The 20,440-nt window shown below is 28.5% G+C and overlaps 1 protein-coding gene across 1 annotated transcript in view; it reads right to left on the reverse strand.

The window, feature by feature from the left end:
• Positions 1 to 19,259, reverse strand: part of LOC136079726 (uncharacterized) — a 37,028-nt gene extending 17,769 nt beyond the window's left edge. Inside the window, exon 1 of the mRNA XM_065795971.1 lies at positions 19,092 to 19,259. Within this exon, the coding sequence (XP_065652043.1) occupies positions 19,092 to 19,199 (108 nt within the window). The 5' untranslated portion in view covers positions 19,200 to 19,259. The remainder of the gene's footprint in view (positions 1 to 19,091) is intronic.
• Positions 19,260 to 20,440: the final 1,181 nt, after the last annotated feature.

Raw genomic sequence — 20,440 nt, forward strand, 5'->3', positions numbered from 1 at the left:
TGCACAATCGTTGTTAATAAATGAATGTATTTCTTCTTTGAATGTGGAGGTCATAAGATGTCAAAAGCAAGACAATGGAAATGATTGTGGGCATTACATTTCTTTATCATATGGTAAAAAAGTATGCTCATTATCATTTCAATGTGATGATTTCTGTCACTGTACTATTAAATATATATATTGATGATTAAATTAAATAAAATATTGATGTAGTGTCTCTTTAGATTATAAAATAGTAAAAATATTTGAGTGTATATATACAATATGCTGACCTAATTATGTGATAATAACAGTTTTCAATTATTTATTTTGTTTTAACAAGTGAATTAGTAATTTTAGAAACTTTGTGTAAAAATAATATTTTGAAAACCTTAATAAAAGTTAGATATTTATTTTAATAATTTTTGCTTTGTGAGCATAATGACTTGAAATCTTTTTGTTAAATACATAAAAAGGTTTTCTTAACAAAAACTTATTTTAAACAAAAACTAATTTTAAGTGTCTTTGATTGATTCGGTTTTAGATTAGAGTTATAAGCAGTGGAGATACAACAAGTAGAGTTACAAGTAGTAGTTATAAGTTAGAGTTAGAACTAGAGTTACAAGTAGCAAAGATGGAACTAGACTAGAGTTTACTCAGTTTTATATTAGAGTTTAATCTAGAGTTTTTTAAATTAAATTTATTCTGATAATTTAATTTTTTTTTTAATATTGTTACTGTAGTTTAAATTCTAGTTGTATCATCACTCTAACTATTAAGTAAAAGTTATAATTAATAAATATAAATTATAAGTATAAAAAAGTTAGAAATAATTTTCTAATACTATTTTTCTTATATTTCACTAGATTAGATTGCCTGATTACATTTCAGGTTACAAGTACTTTTTTAAATTCAAACGTTATTGTCTTTTTTGTTTGTTTCATCTGTCAATTTACTATAATTATCTAGTAAATAATTATATTTATTATAAGAATGAAAACTTCTTTTTTTTTTTTTTTTTTTTTGACAGGTTAAGCTCTTATGGCTAGGAGTAATTAAAGAAAAAGATTCCATCACTTATGTTAAAAGTATATTTGATAGGTAAACCTCGATCCCTGGTGTTTATTGGAGAAGGCAAACAACCGACAATCTAGGAGAGGTATATTTAAATGGACACAAGTTTAATAACAATACAAAGTTGAATGTAAATTTATTTTGGTAAATAAATTTTTAACAATTTGATATGTTGTCATGTGTTTTTTTTACATTTCTCATTTTGTTTCCAAGTAATTGTAATCTTCTACATGTTTTAATCGTTACACATTATCCCGCGTAAGCGTGTTTGGACGGTTTAATTTGGATAATGCTGGTTTTTAATTGTAACGTTATGGAAGTTTGCGCATGACGTCAGTTTGAGGCAAAAATTTTTATCGATAAGTTTCCTCATGCATTTACATTATATTTTCTGATTATCTTCAGCTGTGGTGCATTCTTGCAGCGCATATAACTTGACAAAAATATATAAAAAGGGTGCAGATATAAAATTTTAAAGGTAAGAGTTTATTTTAAAAGATAAGTAGTTTTTTATGACTGTAATGTTAAATGAGTAAAAAATTATTAATATGTTGAAAGATAAATAGTTATTATATAATATGATAAAATATTTACCTTACTATACATACTATGTTCAAATATATCTGAAGTATGTATAAATATAATAAGCTCTTTATCTTTCAACATCTCAATTTTTGTTGTTCACTATTACCATTTTTAATGAATCTGGTATTTTTATTTTGGATTTGCAATTTAGACAAATACTGATAAATAGTAGTAAATGTTAATAACATTGTTATGATTCATGTTGATATTTGTTTAAAATGTTTTAATTAATTATAAATATTATTTGTTGTATTTAACATGAAAGTTAAAATTTATTAAGTACAAATAAATAATAATCAAGCTAATTCTTGATAATAAAGTTAGCTTTCTCAAGCCAACAGAGATACCATATAGATAGTAAATAGCATAGTTTAGAACTTGGTTCTAAACTATGCTATACAGAACTTGGTTTCAAACTATGTATATAACTACAAAGAAAGATATAAAACTATGCTATATAGAATGTTATATCTGCAGCAGTCTTTTATCTTTTTGTGAGGTTATGTGCACAGAAAGAGTACAAAATAGTATGCTGTATTACATAGTCTAGTTTTTTATGTCCAAACCTTGTGTTTACTGCATTGCTATATGTTGATTTTTAAGAAACATGCAAAATACTATTTTTATTTATGAAGTATATTTTATATTACAGATTTCCAAAAGATTTATTAGTTTGAAATAAATGGTTTGCTGTCGTGTGTAAGGAAACTTTAATCCAGTAAAGAGTTCAAAACTTTGCCCTAAGTATTTTACATCAGATTCATATGTCGTTAATTGTCGGAGAAAAAGAAACTCAAAAAGGAGCTGTACCATTTTTGATTTTCCAAGCAATCTAGTAAAGAAAATTATACCTTGAGAACCTCAAGCATATAGGATAATCACAATTAAAAGTAAAAACAAAATCAAAACAATAAATGATGCCACTTCTTTTAAAACTACTGTTAGACAGATTCTTAACTACAATGTTATCCTTAGACGGAGCTGAATCATCCTTTAAGAATTTGAAAAAAACATCTTAAAGCTGATTTGTCAGTTAACACTACTTGTACATAATTTCTACACCCAGTTCTACTTGTACATACTTTCCACATCCATATCCAGTTCTACTTGTACATACTTTTCACATCCAGCTCATACTTGTGCATACTTTCCACATCCAGTTCTACTTTTACATTCCACATCCAGTCACACAATCACATAACAGTTGACATAAATCACAACTGAAATTTGTTAGCCATGAATTTCAAATCTAATTTACAATGTTATAATGAATTAATTTAAAAAATAAAGAGTCAATAGAGTATTTAACACTTAAATGTGGTAAAAATGGAGAATGTCTGCATTTAAGTTAGAATAAAACAGGTTTTATTGGGATGATTGTAAGCCTGAAATTTTATATAGGAATTATTACTTTCAAAATAGTGAATTTAGTCGTTGGTATATTTAAATTATATTGAGATCACTTTAAAGTTTTTTCGTTGCTACAAAAAGTCACAATGGATATCATTATAATTCCAAGTAAAATAGTTTCAAGCTGCCAACAAAAAATTGATGAAGCATACAAGTTTTTTAGGTACTTTTCAGACCAATTGCATTGACTGGGCACTATCAATATTTTCAGCAATGAGTTTTTTAAAAAAATATATAAATAAAAACAATTGATCATTAGCATTTTGTAGATTTTGATATAAAAAACAAAATGTGATGACCACAAGTATGCTGTAAATAGCTCAAGTCATTCAAAAGGTTTATCATAATATGTGTGTGATTATGATAAATGTATTACTGGATTTGTTCCAAAAAAAAATTAAAAAAATTTTAAATTGCGACATTCCCTTAAACCTTTATTTAATCCAACTTCAACATTGATTTTAAAAAAAATTACAGTGGTATTAAACCATGCTTGTTTTAACCCTTGAAAGATGTTATTCATATGTGTTAAGTTGCAGAAAGCGAAATCAAAATTTTTAAAGAAGAGAAGAAATTATTTTAAAAAAATTTAATGACAAATCTAATTATTGATATTTTTACCAGTATTTGTATCTCTATTTTTATTGATAACAGAGAACATATGTTTTATTGATAACAGAGAACATATGTTTTATTGATAACAGAGAACATATGTTTTCTTGATAATAGAGAACATATGTTTTATTGATAAAAGAGAACATATGTTTTCTTGATAACAGAGAACATATGTTTTCTTGATAACAGAGAACATATGTTTTATTGATAACAGAGAACATATGTTTTATTGATAACAGAGAACATATGTTTTATTGATAACAGAGAACATATGTTTAACAATGATGTTCAATAATAATTTGTCAAATTTTGTCAAAATGATTATTGTAACCTTAGATTACATTAAGGAGAAAATTTAAATGAATATTGAAAAAAAAACTTTGATGTAAGTTAACTAAAAGCATTTTATTCTGTGGTTAATAAATATGTATATATAAAGCGTGTACACGAAATAAATGTGAAAGTAGAAAAACAACTAAAAAAAAGTACTCCTCAATTTTTATTTCGAACCAAGTAATAATTTTAATACAATAATATAAGAAGGTCGAACATTAAAAAAAAAATTAATTATTCCTGTGGGAATCTAATAGAATTTCAAACTTTTGCTTTAGTGGTACCCATAAGCTTGCGCACAGAATAAGAATCAAAACTATTTGATGCTTTTTTAAATGACATTTTAACATCTTTAATGTTTCTGCAAAGCAGAACATTAAATTTTTTTTTTTCATTTTTCTTTTAATAATAGCCCAGTACATTTCAATAACTCTCAATTCTGGGCAGTTTAGAGGATTTTCTGTTTTAGGCACAAATTTTACATTATTCTTTTTATACCATTCCATAGCTAGTTTGCAATAATGAGTTGAAGCTAAATCAGGTCAAAACACAGGTCTGTTATTTAATGAGAGGTAAAAGGCGTTTTTGTAAACATTCTTTAACATATATTTGACCAGAAAGTGTGGACTGAGAAAAATTAGGTGCTGATTTTTTGCCACAACTGCAAATAGCTTGCTAAATAAAAGCTTTTTTAGCAAACTAAAAAAGCTTTGATTTTTTAGTTCGCTAAAAAATCAAAGCTTTGTCATGTTTTGTGTATTTAAATTTCTTATCTGTTTTTCTTTATATTTGGCCATATAATAAACAGCACCAGGAGTTTGTTGATGATCGTACTTGATATAACCCAGCCTACACAAACACGTGTTTTTAGAATCTAAAATGTTAACATCTTTAGACGTCTAAACTCAGAGAACTATAAGACATCTAATTGTATTTATTATCTTATCTTTGAGACGACAAAAAATAGCTGTCTCAAACCGTCTAAAAGATGACTACTAATAGGTGTTATATATTTATTTGAATTTAGACATCTAAAAGTGTTAACATTTTAGATGCAAAGAAAAACGTCTAAAAGACGTGTTTGTGCCGGCTGGGAAGTTTCATCGTCTTCAGTAATACAGAAATTTTTTAAAATAAAATTGTCATACAACTTTCTGCCGCGAGTTCTTGGACTTTTTTGTTGAGTTTCATAACAGTTGGGCACTTTTTGTGCTTCGAAAGAATGAAAACCATGTTTGTTTCTAACTTTTGCAACAAAACTATGAGAAAATCCATATATTTTTGCGCGTTCCCTTAGTAAAAGGCTTGGGTTATTCTTAAAACTATTAACCAGTTTTCAAACTAGTTTTACATCTTTAAAACCTTCATTTCTTCCACCACTAGATTTGCGTTTGATCGATTTTGTTTAAGAAAAACGTTGAATAACACGACTAACGGTGTACGGATATATTTGCAACAATTTTGCTACCGAATTGTAGCTACTATCAGGATTTTGTAAATATTTGTGCATAATTTTTTCTCTTACGTCTTTTTTTTTGGTCATTTTTAAAACTAATTTCAAGTTAAATCCAAAAACTAACGTATTTTTTTGAAACCGCAACATGTTGTAAACAAAATACAAAACAATTAAAAAGGTTTTAATTACAACCACTGAAAAAAATAACGTGCTTATTCTTTCACATTTATTTCGTGTACACGCTTTATATATATATATATATATATATATATATATATATATATATATATATATATATATATATATATATATATATATATATATATATATATATTTGAATATAAAGCATAAAAAACAGCTGCGTACAAACTAAATTTATTCTTCGTAATATTTCGATCTGCTTTTGCACAGATCGTCATCAGACGTAAAATATAATACAAAAAAAACCGTTACAAATATTACTTAAAAACGTCAAAGAAGACATTAAAAAGAAGCCATAAATGATTACATAATAACGTAAATATAAAACTAGCAAATATTATTTGACTCCTTTTTTTTGGATAATTTTTTGAAACAGATGTCTCCAACTGTTTGTAGAAATTTTAATGCCATTGTCACGGTTCAGAAGTATTGGAGCATTTTTTATTTCTTGGTATGTTGAGGCTTAATTAATTTCAAGTGATTCTCTAACTTTGCGTTGATCGTACTCTGATTACGATCAGAGTACGATCAACGCAGAGTACGAATCAGAGTACGATCAACGCAAAGTTAGAGAATCACTTGAAATTAATTACGCCTCAACATACCAAGAAATAAAAAATGCTCCAATACTTCTGAACCGTGACAATGGCATTAAAATTTCTACAAACAGTTGGAGACCTCTGTTTCAAAAAATTATCCAAAAAAAAGGAGTCAAATAATATTTGCTAGTTTTATATTTACGTTATTATGTAATCATTTATGGCTTCTTTTTAATGTCTTCTTTGACGTTTTTAAGTAATATTTGTAACGGTTTTTTTTGTATTATATTTTACGTCTGATGACGATCTGTGCAAAAGCAGATCGAAATATTACGAAGAATAAATTTAGTTTGTACGCAGCTGTTTTTTATGCTTTATATTCAAAAATATATATATATATATTCACGTACAACAAGATATGACATTGAAACATATATATATATATATATATATATATATATATATATATATATATATATATATATATATATATATATATATCAAATTATCAAATTATCAAAATATCAAATTATATTATATAATAGTCGATATCTCAATAAATAATCAACTAAGCAAATAGTATTTTATATCTTTAATATAATCTTTCCATGGGTTGTTGAAGTGATCATCGATTGAAACAATAGGTAGTGAATGCTTTCCGCGTTCTAATAGGATATCGTATTCTTGAGGTACAATCGAATTCTTTGCGTCAACTTCATTTTCATCTAACCATTTAGCAGTTTCTGAACTCTTCTGCAAGGCGATGACTGCCAAAAATTCTGTCTGACGCTTGGCAGCGATACAAACATGTTGGACCCTTTAGATTAGAGGGAGTGTTATAGCAGAAAAATGGATAGAAGCGTGCTTTTTCAAAATAGTTTGAGAGGCAAAGTAGATATTGCACTTTTTACAGATTCTATCAGCTAGGCTAGACTGAATTGATGGATAAAACGCATTATGCGGCAAAATTGGAAATCCTTTGGCAGTACGAGGAAAAATACTTTCAATGTTTAATGCGATGAGCATAAAGACGGATGATGGAAACAATTTTTTTCCTCCTTCTGAGACATCTACTGTTTTGAGCCCGTTTTTTGTTTGGTTGACAGGTGGTGAAAGAAACCTTGTTCTAATTAGAGTAAAGTAAGAGCTTCTAATAGTCCGACAACAGGAGCGATTTTCACATTTCACAATTTGAGTAAAGTATTGACTTGTACGAAGATGATCGGCAATCCAACGTTGATCTTGTAATAAAAGGCTCCTTGACTCTAGCTCTGGTTTGTCTGGATCAATGTACTCTGCAATGGTTGGATAACCGTCAATTTGTAGATCAGACCAAATATCAGCCAAAGCCTGTCCAGCAAAATCAAAGATCTGTTTTTCTAAATTTTCATCTATTGTTCTGCCTGATTTAAAAAGATATGTTGATTATTATAGGTTAAAAATGATATTAATATTTTTAAAAATTAACTTTTGTAAATGTAATTACCTTGAGAATCAAGATAAGTTCCGTAATGTTCGTGCGGAAGAATTACCCCAGATAATTCTTTACTTAGAGGTGCCATTCGTCGCTCAACTCTGTTGAATGCACTGCGGCCTGGAGCGTTCGTCATAATGAAAAGAGCGTCAAGGTTATTCTTCAAGAAATGGTGAATGCCAATTTCAATTACTTTCTGGTATCTGGGATTTTCGTTGGGTCCTCCATCGAGGCTAAACACAACGATAGGCTTAACCATATTAGTTTGAGGATCTCTGGTAATAGAGACAAATTTTTTGATATCCAAGAGCCGCTAAAAGTCTAATTTTTGGCGCCTGTTTTTTGGCTGCTGTGATTCCAATTGGCACTCTAGCCTTGTCGTCTTGGCTAATAAAACACACTTCATCTGGCCCTAAATTAGAACAAACTTCTTCCACATATTTTATAGTTGAACTGCAAAAGAGTCCGTCAACATGTTTTAAATGAGATTCATTCTGAGGACTGATCAATGTAACAGGGACTGTCTTGACGTGTCTTTTGCCTTCTAATGTCCCGTAACTTCTCGGAAGTAGACGAGTATAGAGGGTGCTCTTGCTGATTGCAAATCTAATTTTGTTCATTTCGGATGTCAATTCGTCGCGAGTTTTAATGCTCTAAATAATAAAGAAATATATTTGGATATAGTTAACTTTTTTACAGAAAACGGGATTTATTTCGTAAATTATATTCAAATTAAATCTTGAAATTAGTTGTTAACATTTCAAGGGTATTTACAATAGCGCAAGTTCTAATTAAGAGTAAAGTTCTAACAAATACAATATTAACAAACATAGCTATCATTACCCGAAGAACCTCTGACCGACGTCTTTCATCAGCGGACGAACAATGGAGAACAATATCCATAATCGCCTTCAAAAGAAGAGGTTGATCTACTTCTAATGACGGTCGACCAGGTTTCTTTCTGATTTTTAGTTTTTCTTTGACTTCTGGATGCTCCAAGCAGATTTCCTTCATTCTAGCTTTTTTTAGTTCTCTTGTTTTCTTCTGTTGAGCTTGATCATACTTTTTTTTGGCCAGTTCTTTACATAGATGAGCTAGTTTCTTCTTTTTCTTTTTCAAATCATCCTCTTCAGCTTCAGCAATGAATCCACTTCTCTTTCTAGTCTTCAGTCCAGCCTCAGACAGAATTGAGTCAATGTTGAGCCACTGTTCTTGCATTTTTTTGATTTTTCGTGGTCAACAAACTCAAAGTTAAAGCACTTTGTTCATCATCAATAACAGATCGCTCATTGGTGGGCTCAACAAAATGTGAGGAATGTCAAATTCATGTGGAGTATACGTGGGCCAATACTCCAAAACAGACTGTTTTGGAGTATTGGCCCAAAATGATAATTGCTTGCTCTTGAACTTCATTGCCTTTTCATTAAATAAATTGATTAAATACATTACTCTTGATTCAAGATCCTTATGCACCAGTTTCTCTTCTTTTAATGAATTCCATATACTATGGACTTCTTTCTGGATATTAGCTTTTTTTTTTTTATCGGGATGAGCATTTCCATACAAGACCATCAATAAGTTAAGTAATGCGGTTTTACCCATATTTTAATATTGATTTATTAGTATTGTTTACATCACAATCAGAATAATGATTTTGCTCATCGTTAGCGCAAGCTTTTTAAAAGAGTTTCTTCAACTCGCTTGGGAGAAATTAACGTTTCGAGTTTTCAATAGACTTTATGTGTTTGCATTGCATCACGTTTTACAATCAACTAGAGAGCAATTAGGGTTTCGTATTTGAAATAACGACAATTTAATTTCAAAACTGACAAATTTTTGAGTTTACTTTTATGAGTTTACTTTTATGAGTTACTTTGAACCACATTTTATAATCCGCTAGGGAGCAAATAACGAATTTCAATTTTATATACAAAGAGGTAATATTTCTAACATAATTTGATTCGCTGTCAAATGGTAATATATTAATAAAACGATAGTAATTTTTATTTTACGTTAGTAGTTGTTATTTATTTAATGTCTCTTAGAAACTTATTATATTAATTTATAATATTATATTATAAATAATTTCATAAAATATAATATCAAATTCCCCGCATTTAACATTAATTTCCCCACAAACAAAACATCATTTCTATGCCATTTAGTAGATGTAAATACTGTTAAAATCTGCTCATTAAAACTAAAAAAATAATTTAAATTGACATCATTTTGGCCTCAACACCCCCTCCCCATTGTCAGTTAATGTAAAACCTTCCAGCACTCCCTCTCCCCCTATATTTACTGACATCATTTATGGATGACCCCAAATTACCATTCAAATATGCTTTAAGAAAATATTATAGACGTTACTAGGGATACACTTTAATATTCTATTTTAATTGCCCTTTAAAACTTGTTTCTCAATATTTTTTAGATTATATTTAATAAAACTTTTTTTTTTTTTAATTTAGTCTAAATAAACTTGTTGCGTATTCATATTTAATAGAAGTTATAACGAAGCCAAAGAACCATAAAAGTATTTAAATTGGTCATAAAACTTACAAAAGCTGTCAACTTCAAGTCAAAGTAGTATTAGTTACTAATGTTTATCAATAAACCTAAGAAATCTCATACGAAACAATTTTTTAATAGTTGTTTAATAGTTTCAAAACTGCAAATAGAGAATGATCACCGTACTAATTAAGAAAATGCATCCCAAGAAGATAATTGAAGTGTTGCGTTTGCAATAGGAATTTCCTAAAAGTCAAAGTCGTTTTAAAATTCACACTTAGTGACACTAAAGTCATACTTTGAAGCACGGTTGTCATGAATTCTAATAAAGCTAATCTAGCTGACCGAAGAATGTCACTTATATTAAAAGATAGATTACATATCAAGGTATCCTGTGATGCAAATTTTAGAATCTTTTCATCTTGTCCGCGGAAAAAAATTTAAATTGAATGTTCAAATTAAGTGAAATTTTGACTTCGAAGTGCGCCAATAAAAACACCTGTGGAATGAGAATTACTCAATATGAATTTGTTAACAATTGGTACAATTGTAGTCTATGGCCACACCAAACTCTGGGTAAAATTTTAGTCTAATTGGTTTACGGTTAAAAGGGTGTCCCAAAAAATCAATTATTTGGGATTTGGTCCGAAGAAAAATAAAATATCCATGTTATAGTTCATCTAGCCGAAAATTGCAAGATGTATATTTTAAAAATTTGGATATAAGAATTTTTTCTTATTTTTATTACTTTCGTAAAAGCAAGCTGTAAAGAGAAAAAAATAAAAACGAAAAGCAAGATGTAAAGAGAAAGTAGAATTGCTCTCTTAGTCCTAGAAAAACTTTTTACCTTCTTAACTAGAAGTCTTAGAAGAACTTCTTTTAATTATTCTATAAACAAATGGCCAACAAACCAACTGCTTTGGGAAATGTGTTGAGATATTACCTATTCTTAAACTCTGAAAAAAACTACAAATTCAAACTGCGTGTCCACAAAAATGTCTCGGATTTGAACTTGTTGAAGGAGTTTGCTTTAATCTTTTTGGGATCAAATGTGCTGTTGCCATAGTTATTTCTGTATGAATCAAAGGCTTTGAAGACTATATTCAGCAGAATGGGTTCTACAAATAAAATAAGGAGGGTGGGGTGGGGGGAAACCTACGCAACTAGTAATAACCTAGAAGTAGTTGAAAATGATCTAGAATTCTAGACCAGATGAAGAAAAGAAAAATGTTCATTTAGGAAAAAGATGATGTAGCTTACAGAGCTGGATCTGAAAAGAGGAGAGACTCAGATTTCAAGTTATAGAAAAACAAAAACAAAAGAGATTCATCAAGTTCAAGGGAGCCAGGATAGTAGAATATCAAAATGTAGCTGAAATTTAGATGGATTTGAAACACCCAACTTTGATCTTTCAACAGATAATGAGTTCTGCATTTTGACACTAAACTAGTTAAAGAAATTTCAGAAGACAGATTGGCTGTGAGTGTTAGTTCTACAGATGCTCCAGATTGCGTCAATATATTATTAGGGGTTTTCCAACTAAAAAATTGTGCTGGAGCATGTCAGCAGAAGAGCTTATAAAATTATTAGAATATTACGACCAACTGTTTGTTTGCTGAGAATAAAACTTAACCTCCCTTTACTATGGTTGTTATGCAGGCATTACATATATGAAGTTCATATGTCTAAATTCATGGAAGTTCTCACAAAAAAGACAAAAGGTCCTCATAGAGTATTGTATTTAAAGTTAAAAAAATGTGAATGAAAGTTTGTACGGAAGTTAATATCTTAAAAGATATTGTAAAAATGATTTAGGATAACCTAGAAGATGATTTATTGTTGTACACTTATGCAAAAGATGCCTTTACTTTTTGTTCTTTTTTTTTTGTTTTTGTTCATTATTACAATGTTTAAGATAAAAATATAAATATACAAGAGAAAAGTGAAGATATTGTAAAAATAAATAAATAAAAAATAAATAAAGAGCGCGGATACTCAAAAAAGACCATTAGGTCTTGTCACAGAGAACCGCTGATGAAGAACTTGAAACTTAAAATTTATACAAAGTATAAAAATTGTTATACAAATAAATGAAATCGTTAAGATTAAAAAATCCATTTACAACTAGAAAATATAAATAAACGAAAAATATAAAAGTATTTGATTAAATAAAGTTCTAAAGCTCTGCTCAAAAATACTTTTGCAAGAGGTGATTATGGGAACCTTTTCCAGTTTGTTATTTTTTATCTTGATGGAAATGTAACAAATTTTAATTTTCACCAACCTGGCACTAGTGATGGGGTGCGTTTTATGGCAGACGGACTCGACCTTTTTACATAGGAAATGACAAAAAATGTTGTTAAAATAATGATAAAAAAGGAAGAAAATGATGTACAGAAAAGAAGTCTTTTTTACTGTCAATCTTCTTGCACCATGGTTTTTTAAAAGCTCTTAGTCTTCAAAAACACTCAAGAATGACTATAACACTTTCAGGGCAAGTCTTAAAATACAAGAGCAATACGATGACTAGTTAGGTCAGTCTTTAACAAAGAGTATAAAACTTGGTACCCAACTCCTTAGCTTGTTGCGTTAGCAATTGGAGATAAAGACAATGAACAAATAAAAATAATTAATAACCAACCTAAATTTTTTACTCATACATTCCAGAAATTATGAACTGGAATATTTGTGTATTCCAAAAATATTCCAGTTCATAATTCCGAAACAACACTATCCCTTCTGGTTGGTCCAGAGTCTTAATATCTTTTTGAAATTATTGGAGTTTTAAAAAGCGAAGTTGAACAATGGGTTTTCGGTGGAGTAAAATCTTGGAAGAATACTGAAAGTTTTCGTAAGTTCTGTTTATTTGTTAAATATCTCTCAACTACTAACGACTGCGCTGAAAGAAACATTAAGTTAACACAAGACTACGTGAAGGCATCTACAAATAAGAGGCAAAATATAATGCTTGTTACAAAAGATCACATAAAAAAATTACAATCAAAAATGCCAAAAGATTAACTCACAAAAGCTTATATTTTACAGCTGCTTTCCTATGCGTTTAACAAAAAGAGGTTTTTCAACATTGTGATTCATTTTCTCTCTGTAACGGTTGTTTTTTTTTTTATTTAATTGTGCAAAATAAATTTGTAAATAAGGATTTTTTATATTTATTGAAACAAAATTGTCTCGTTATATGAGCGTAAAAACGTAAAAAAAAAAAACTCTTTGAATTTCTAATTACACATCTAGCAAAGTTACTAACAGTAGATTAAAATTTTTTATATATTCTATCTTTATAGATCAACCCACATATATTGGAGGTTATAGTCTTTATTTTTAAATTTGCATTATTTTTGGGACACTCTACTAGTTAAGGATTTATAAATGCTTAGTTTTAAATTTTGTTTGTTTTTTGTTACTTTAAACATTACCGAATGACCTTAAAACATTACCTATTACTGTGATATTCGGTCACGAATATTTGGATAACTGATAAGAAAGTAATTCGGACTTAAAAAATTTAGATAATAAGATAACTGACCAATAAAATATTTGGAGGGTTGTTCCTAGTCAGTCCTAGGGAAATTAATCTTTACAGATTAGGATTGTTTCGAAACAAAATTTGTAAAAATTTGAGAAAATAATTGCAGTATAACAAAAAGAAAAAATCTTTATCAAAAGGAGTAAGATAATAAAAAGGGGCAAAAAATTTTTTGAAGAGTAAAAAACGTTTTTTTGTAAATCGTGAATGTTTTGGACTGTGTTATCAAATAAGATTTCATTTAAATTTCATTATGTGTGACAAGTATCATTTAAATAACCCTTCCTATTTACAACTAATTTGTGCAGGCAACAAAAGGGGAAGAAGTTGCACTACCGCCTTTTATTGGGTTTCAATACAATACAAATGAGACCAAACACATTAGACACGATGTGTTGTTGCCTAATCTGCCTAGCTGGTTGTTAAAAGCTGAAAGAAAAATATCCTCTTAAAGTGCAAACCGCATTTAAGAAAGAACCAAGTGTACGTTGCAGCACATGTCTCAACCCTTTTCGAAAAGGTTTGCCCCCACCCATACTCTCAAATAAAGTTCAAAGTAAACCTTTAACTTTTAGCAGCAAAAGATACCAAAGCAACTGAACAAATCACATCTCGAGTTATTTCAAATAAAGAATCTCTGGAAAAACTACTTGCTATAGCATTTATCAAGTTTTATAACGTCTATAATACGTCTATAATACGTCTATAATACGTCTATATAAATATGTTATAAAACTTGGTCAGAGGCGTTGAACCGCGAATCTCTAGCTTCTGAGGCTAGCGCGCTAAGCTCTACGGCTGCTTATTTCTTCATCTTCAGTAACATAAAAATCACCGACGGAAAAGAAGATATTGCAGTGAGCAACAACCAATTCAGGTTGTTGCTCACTGCAATAATTTATCAAGTCTTGTGAATCATGCTATTTAATCTCGCAAAATTTCTGGTGGCTGTTTTGTTTAGCTAATTTTTGTCTAACAATTGTCAATACTGTGTGAAGGGATGAAACAAGCTCACCGCCACAACAACAATCTCACACTCAAAAGACCAGCAAAAACACTAGTGTCAAGAGACTAATTCATGTTACTTTATCAGAATATTTGCTAAAAACTCACATTATATTAAAAAATCTCGTTAACGCAAATGAACTTAAACTAATTTTGTGATATGAAAGCTAAACTAATCTTGTGATATGAAAGTTGCAAATAAAATTTGTGGTATTCAAACCTATTCAAGTATGCCCCATTGCACACGATGTGACGTCAAACCCAAGCGTCTTGCCAAATCTGGAAACTTGAGAACACTGGGTTCAATCAAATCTAGCCTCGAGTTTTTTCAGCATTCTAGCGAGGTCGTTGCTAAAGCAAAGTTGTTCGCCGATTTCATTTAAAAGGAGATTATCAGCTTGACAATGATGAAATTGCATCTCCTCTTAGAATTTGTCAATCATTATTCAAGATCCTTTAAACTGCTTAGATAGATACGGTTAAGTGGCCAGCTGCCCTCCACATTAAACTGAGTATATATTTTACAGTTCAAAAAAAGTAAATGCTAAAAGTTTTTAAAAATTGTAGATACGCTGCAGCAAATTACTGATTCAAACATGATTCCCAACATCAACATAACTGAAGTATTCAAAAGTTTCAACTTAGTTGTAAAGGATTGCTTTGCATTCATCCTTCATCCTTCTGAAAAAAATTAAAAATTTCAAAAGGTGTCACTTAATGATAACGAGTGCAAGCGTAACACACAAAATTCACACCTTCTTCCACACAAAGGATTTTACCAGTCACAAAGGACCCTCTTTGAGCACTTATAGTGAAAAAGCTATCAAACTGCTCATTAAGATTTTTATCAACATTTGTCAAGGTGTAAGCGAAACAATAATCATCCAGAAAAAAAATTGTATAATGCATAAATAATCTGCATCTTTAAAAAACTGTTAGTTTGAGTTATTAGAGTCGGCAGAAATTCATAACAGTTTATAATGAAAAATTCATAACAGTTTATAATGAAAAATTCATAACAGTTTATAATGAAAAATTCATAACAGTTTATAATGAAAAATTCATAACAGTTTATAATGAAAAATTCATAACAGTTTATAATGAAAAATTCATAACAGTTTATAATGAAAAATTCATAACAGTTTATAATGAAAAATTTATAACAGTTTATAATGAAAAATTCATAACAGTTTATAATGAAAAATTCATAACAGTTTATAATGAAAAATTCATAACAGTTTATAATGAAAAATTCATAACAGTTTATAATGAAAAATTCTTAACAGTTTATAATGAAAAATTTGAAAATTTTTTAAATGCTATTGGTTTAAAAAGTATGATATTTTAAAAAATATTGATATTTTAAAAACATTGATATTTTAAAAATATTGATAATTTAAAAATATTGATATTTTAAAAATAGTATTATAGAGTATTTGTGCTAAAAGAGCTATTTATTAACAATTTTTTATGGAGAAAATCAAAGAATATGTCTTAAAATGTAATTAGATACTATTTGATGGTTATTCAATTTAAAAAATGAGGTTTAAATAGTTATTTTTCACTTTTAACTGGAGGCTGTGCGTTACATTTACGTCCCTTTTTGTGTTTTTTAGATCTCCCTTGAGTAAATTTAATTATACATAAATTGCATTTAGATACAAAAACACTACTAGTTTGAATTGGTATTTTCATTTTCTGGTTCCAATTTACACAAGGCTCTTTTATTCTTCTTGCTTTTGCAAGATTCGCAAATAGCTGACCCTGGGTAATAGGGTAGAATGAATTTTTAATGTTCTATTTAAAATTCACTAAATTTTTAATCCACGGTAAATTAATATTGTTACGTTTATTTGTTTTTTTGGCACAGTATAAACACACTTTTCTCCTGTTGTCCTCATAAGAAAAGGTCTGTTTAAATAAACTCATTCTATCTAGAAGAATAAAATAATTTAAGAACAAAGAAAAGCCACTTTACATTTTACCTAAAATATACAGTATTATATATAATAATTCTTTAATAAATGTTCCAAACACTCTATACAAATATACAAATATAATATATTACGATATATTACAATATATTATATAACTATATATTATAAACGCTGACTATTATAGTATATAGGTTCCCCATTAAATACCATTTAACATAACTTACAAGCACTGTTAATTATACTTCAGTTTTAAAATTAAAACAAATGAAATGAAAATATGCACAATTAAGAAGTTTGGTTACACATATGATAATGATGAGTTGAGGTCAGTTTCGTATAAAAGTATTGTTAAGTATGAAACTATTGTTCAGTATAAAACTAATTCGTAGTATAAAACTATTGTACAATATTTGTGTGGCTTTTTTTTTGTATTTTTTTAATGTAAACATATTTGACTAGATTAATTAAGTTATTTTTGACATTTTACTCTCGTTGTTTCAGAATTATTAAATAAAATATTTTATTCATTATTTATAAACTTATCTATTATGTTTAATAATGATTGTATACACAAGGGTCAAAATAGGGGATGAACTTTGGTGCCCTTTGGATTGTCTTTGAGGCCCTCTAGAGGGGGCAACTAATAAATAGTTATATAATTTAACAAAATATAAAACAGTTACTTGCTCCCTTCAATTGAGTTTTGGGATCAACCAGAGGAACGCCAAAACCTGGGACCTGTATTGACCCCTGTTTAAATCCAAATATTTTTGAAAGAGTAGTTTTATGGTTTTTCTCAATAACTTTCCCTGAATGGTATGGTTCTAAAAAATCAAAAAAGGTTTGATAAAATGACAACCCTATGTCATTTTAACAAACTAAAATCTGGTTCAGCATGGCTGTGTATTATCAATTTTATTTAAGTTAAAAGCAGCCATTTTTATACATATAAGTTTTAAACATAAAAAAAACGATTTCTATTGATAGCGGCATAAAGCATTTACTCCTTAGCGGAAGCAATTGCTAATAAGCAAAAGTAAAACTTTATTCGCGTATTTTTGAGCAATTGCTTTTTTTAAATACTTTTATTCAGAGCTTGTGAGCAATTGCTTTTTGAGCAATTGCTTTTGTCGTGATTTGCTTTGTAGCTTTTACTTTTAATCAGAGCTTGTGAGCAATTGCTTTTTTTTTATTCGCCCAGTCTCATACCTACATTCGCTCCAATTTTTATCAAGTTATATAGAGTGGTTCATATTCTACAGGTGTTTTTATTGGCACATTATGAAGTCAAAATTACACTCAAATTGAACAATTAAATTTTTTTTAGCTGATAAAATGAAAAGATTTCAAAATCTGCATCGTACGGTACTTTGAGGTGTACGCTATCTTTCCATGTAAGTGGTATTCTTTAGACAACTAAGTTGGCAATATCAGGATCCATGATAACCATGTTTTTAAAATTAAATCTATCTTAAGCTTACTCCATTTTAAATTACATTGTTAAATAGCATTAAAAGTTTCATGGTTTTTATAAAATATAAAGTTTATAAGTTTTATTGTGGTTAATACGTTAGTGATGACGTATGTTAAATAAAAATTTGCAGAAAAATAAAGTCACCACCCACTCAAAAGTTCTTTTTCTTTTTTTTTTGATAACTAGCACCTCATTGAAATTGATTTTATCTACTCAAAAAAAATTTTTTTTTTAAAGTTCAAACTCAAGTAAAAAAAGCCGCAAAAAAAAGTTTTAAAATCATTTGGGAAGTATTTACGAATATAAAAAAGCCAATTTTATGCTTCTGAACAAACAAAAAAATCATACAGAAAACGCCTATAACTTATCCAAAATGCATGTCGTAATCACAACATTATAAAAGTTCTTACTTTATCTTTAATGGCAAGAGACCGTTTTAATGCTCACATTAAGCAATGCGCTTCTAACTGATAATGATTTGTATTATTCATATAAATGTTCTGTTTCCTGATAATATCAGGCATTACAAAGTGCAAAAAACTTTTTTTGCCTCTCTATTTTACTAAAAGAATAAAACCTAAGCTAGACCAAGTAGAATGGTTATCAACCAGAAGTATACCTTAATAAGTGAATAATCAAGCGATTGGTCCTATTTATTCAGGAGCATCACAGCAATCATAAATATTTTGATCTAATGACAATTTAATTAGTCACAGAATGACTACATGCTCATAAGATTTGTACCAAAAGAGATGAATTCAGAGAATGTTACGGAAGCTCGTCCAATTAAGGATTTATATGCAGTTACCTAATTGATTTGTAGTTTTTATTAAACTTTTTTTTTTAACTAATATTTTACCATTGCTCCACGTTTTCTTTGACATATGTTAATTATAAATTTTATAAGATAAAATTGTAAATGAATTTAAAACTAATGTTAAAAAATAGTATAACCTTAGTCAATAATCGACAATACTTTTGAAACCTCTTTTTATATATTTCATCAAAATTTTCATCTGAAGAAACAGCCATAGCTGCTCGACTAACTGAATTTAATGCCATGTTTAATTAAAAAAAAAAAAAAATCGAATAAAAACAAGTTGTTAAATTCCCGAAATAATTTTATTAAAAATTTCACAAATGACAAAATCATATGTCAATATTGGCTTCTACTGTTAAACATAAACATTTAAGTATTTTAAAAGAAATAGTATGAATGGAAATTTTCTTTTTTTTAGGGACAAAAACAATAATTTGTAAAAAGATTTTTTTACAGTGCAACCATGATTATATTACCATGTTCACTCGAATTTACGATTAACTAAGCTTAACTTGATTCTGTTATGTTTAGAATAGAACACAATACAATTCTGCATGATTCTTTTTTATAATGTGAGCATTGTTTAGACTTGAGCATAGCAGTAGTGTGATTTATAATACTTTAGGACTTAAGCACATCTTTGCCAATTATTCAAAATCAACAGTTTATTATAAACAACAATGTTTAGAATGTGTATAATGTTTAGAACGTAGCTGACCATTAAAAGCAGCATGTACGTGTTTCGGATGTTTAAAAAATAAACAAAAAATGCATAAAAAATATTTTTTAATTTTTTTTAAATCATTTTAAAATAAAAACAGCGTTTTACAAATTTGTAATTTTTTTAAAAATTATGTCACACTTTTGAGCCGCTTTTTAAAAAAACTTGTTAACAAGTGCAAAATTTTTAGTTTTTTTCAGAACCGCAAGTATTTATATTGTTGGACAATAGATTCTAAATGAACAAAATAGATTCCAAATCGAGTTAAAGCTTTGACTACTGTCAGTTAGTTTGATATTCTATGATGTTTAAAAGATTAAGTGAGACAAAGTGTGAATTTTTATTATCCCATATAAACCCTAGCCGACAAAGTTTATCATGTAATTTGTTGGTGGTTGAGAGTTATTGAGCAGTTTTTAATTTGATTTTTCCGGGGAGCAAAAACTCGGACTTTTCAGCATTTAATTTAATACATTTCCTTTTGAACTAGATTTTCATCTTAAATAAAAGACAAAAGCTCTGCTTTTATTGCATAATAACGATATAGTCATTACACCGTAGTATTAAAAATATAAAGCAGTAATTTTCTATCATTGTTTAATTTCCCATACAGTGTGTGTCAGTTAAAGTTGTCAAACGCTTTTTCGACATCTAAGAAACAGAGGTAGACAGGCGAGTTGTTGTTGTTGAAGTGTTTAATTAATTTACTTATAACAAATTTGACATGTAGAGTTTAGCTATTTCGAATTAAAGAGGATGAAG

The sequence above is a fragment of the Hydra vulgaris genome, chromosome 04, assembly GCF_038396675.1.
Source record: "Hydra vulgaris chromosome 04, alternate assembly HydraT2T_AEP".
Lineage (NCBI taxonomy): Eukaryota > Metazoa > Cnidaria > Hydrozoa > Anthoathecata > Hydridae > Hydra > Hydra vulgaris.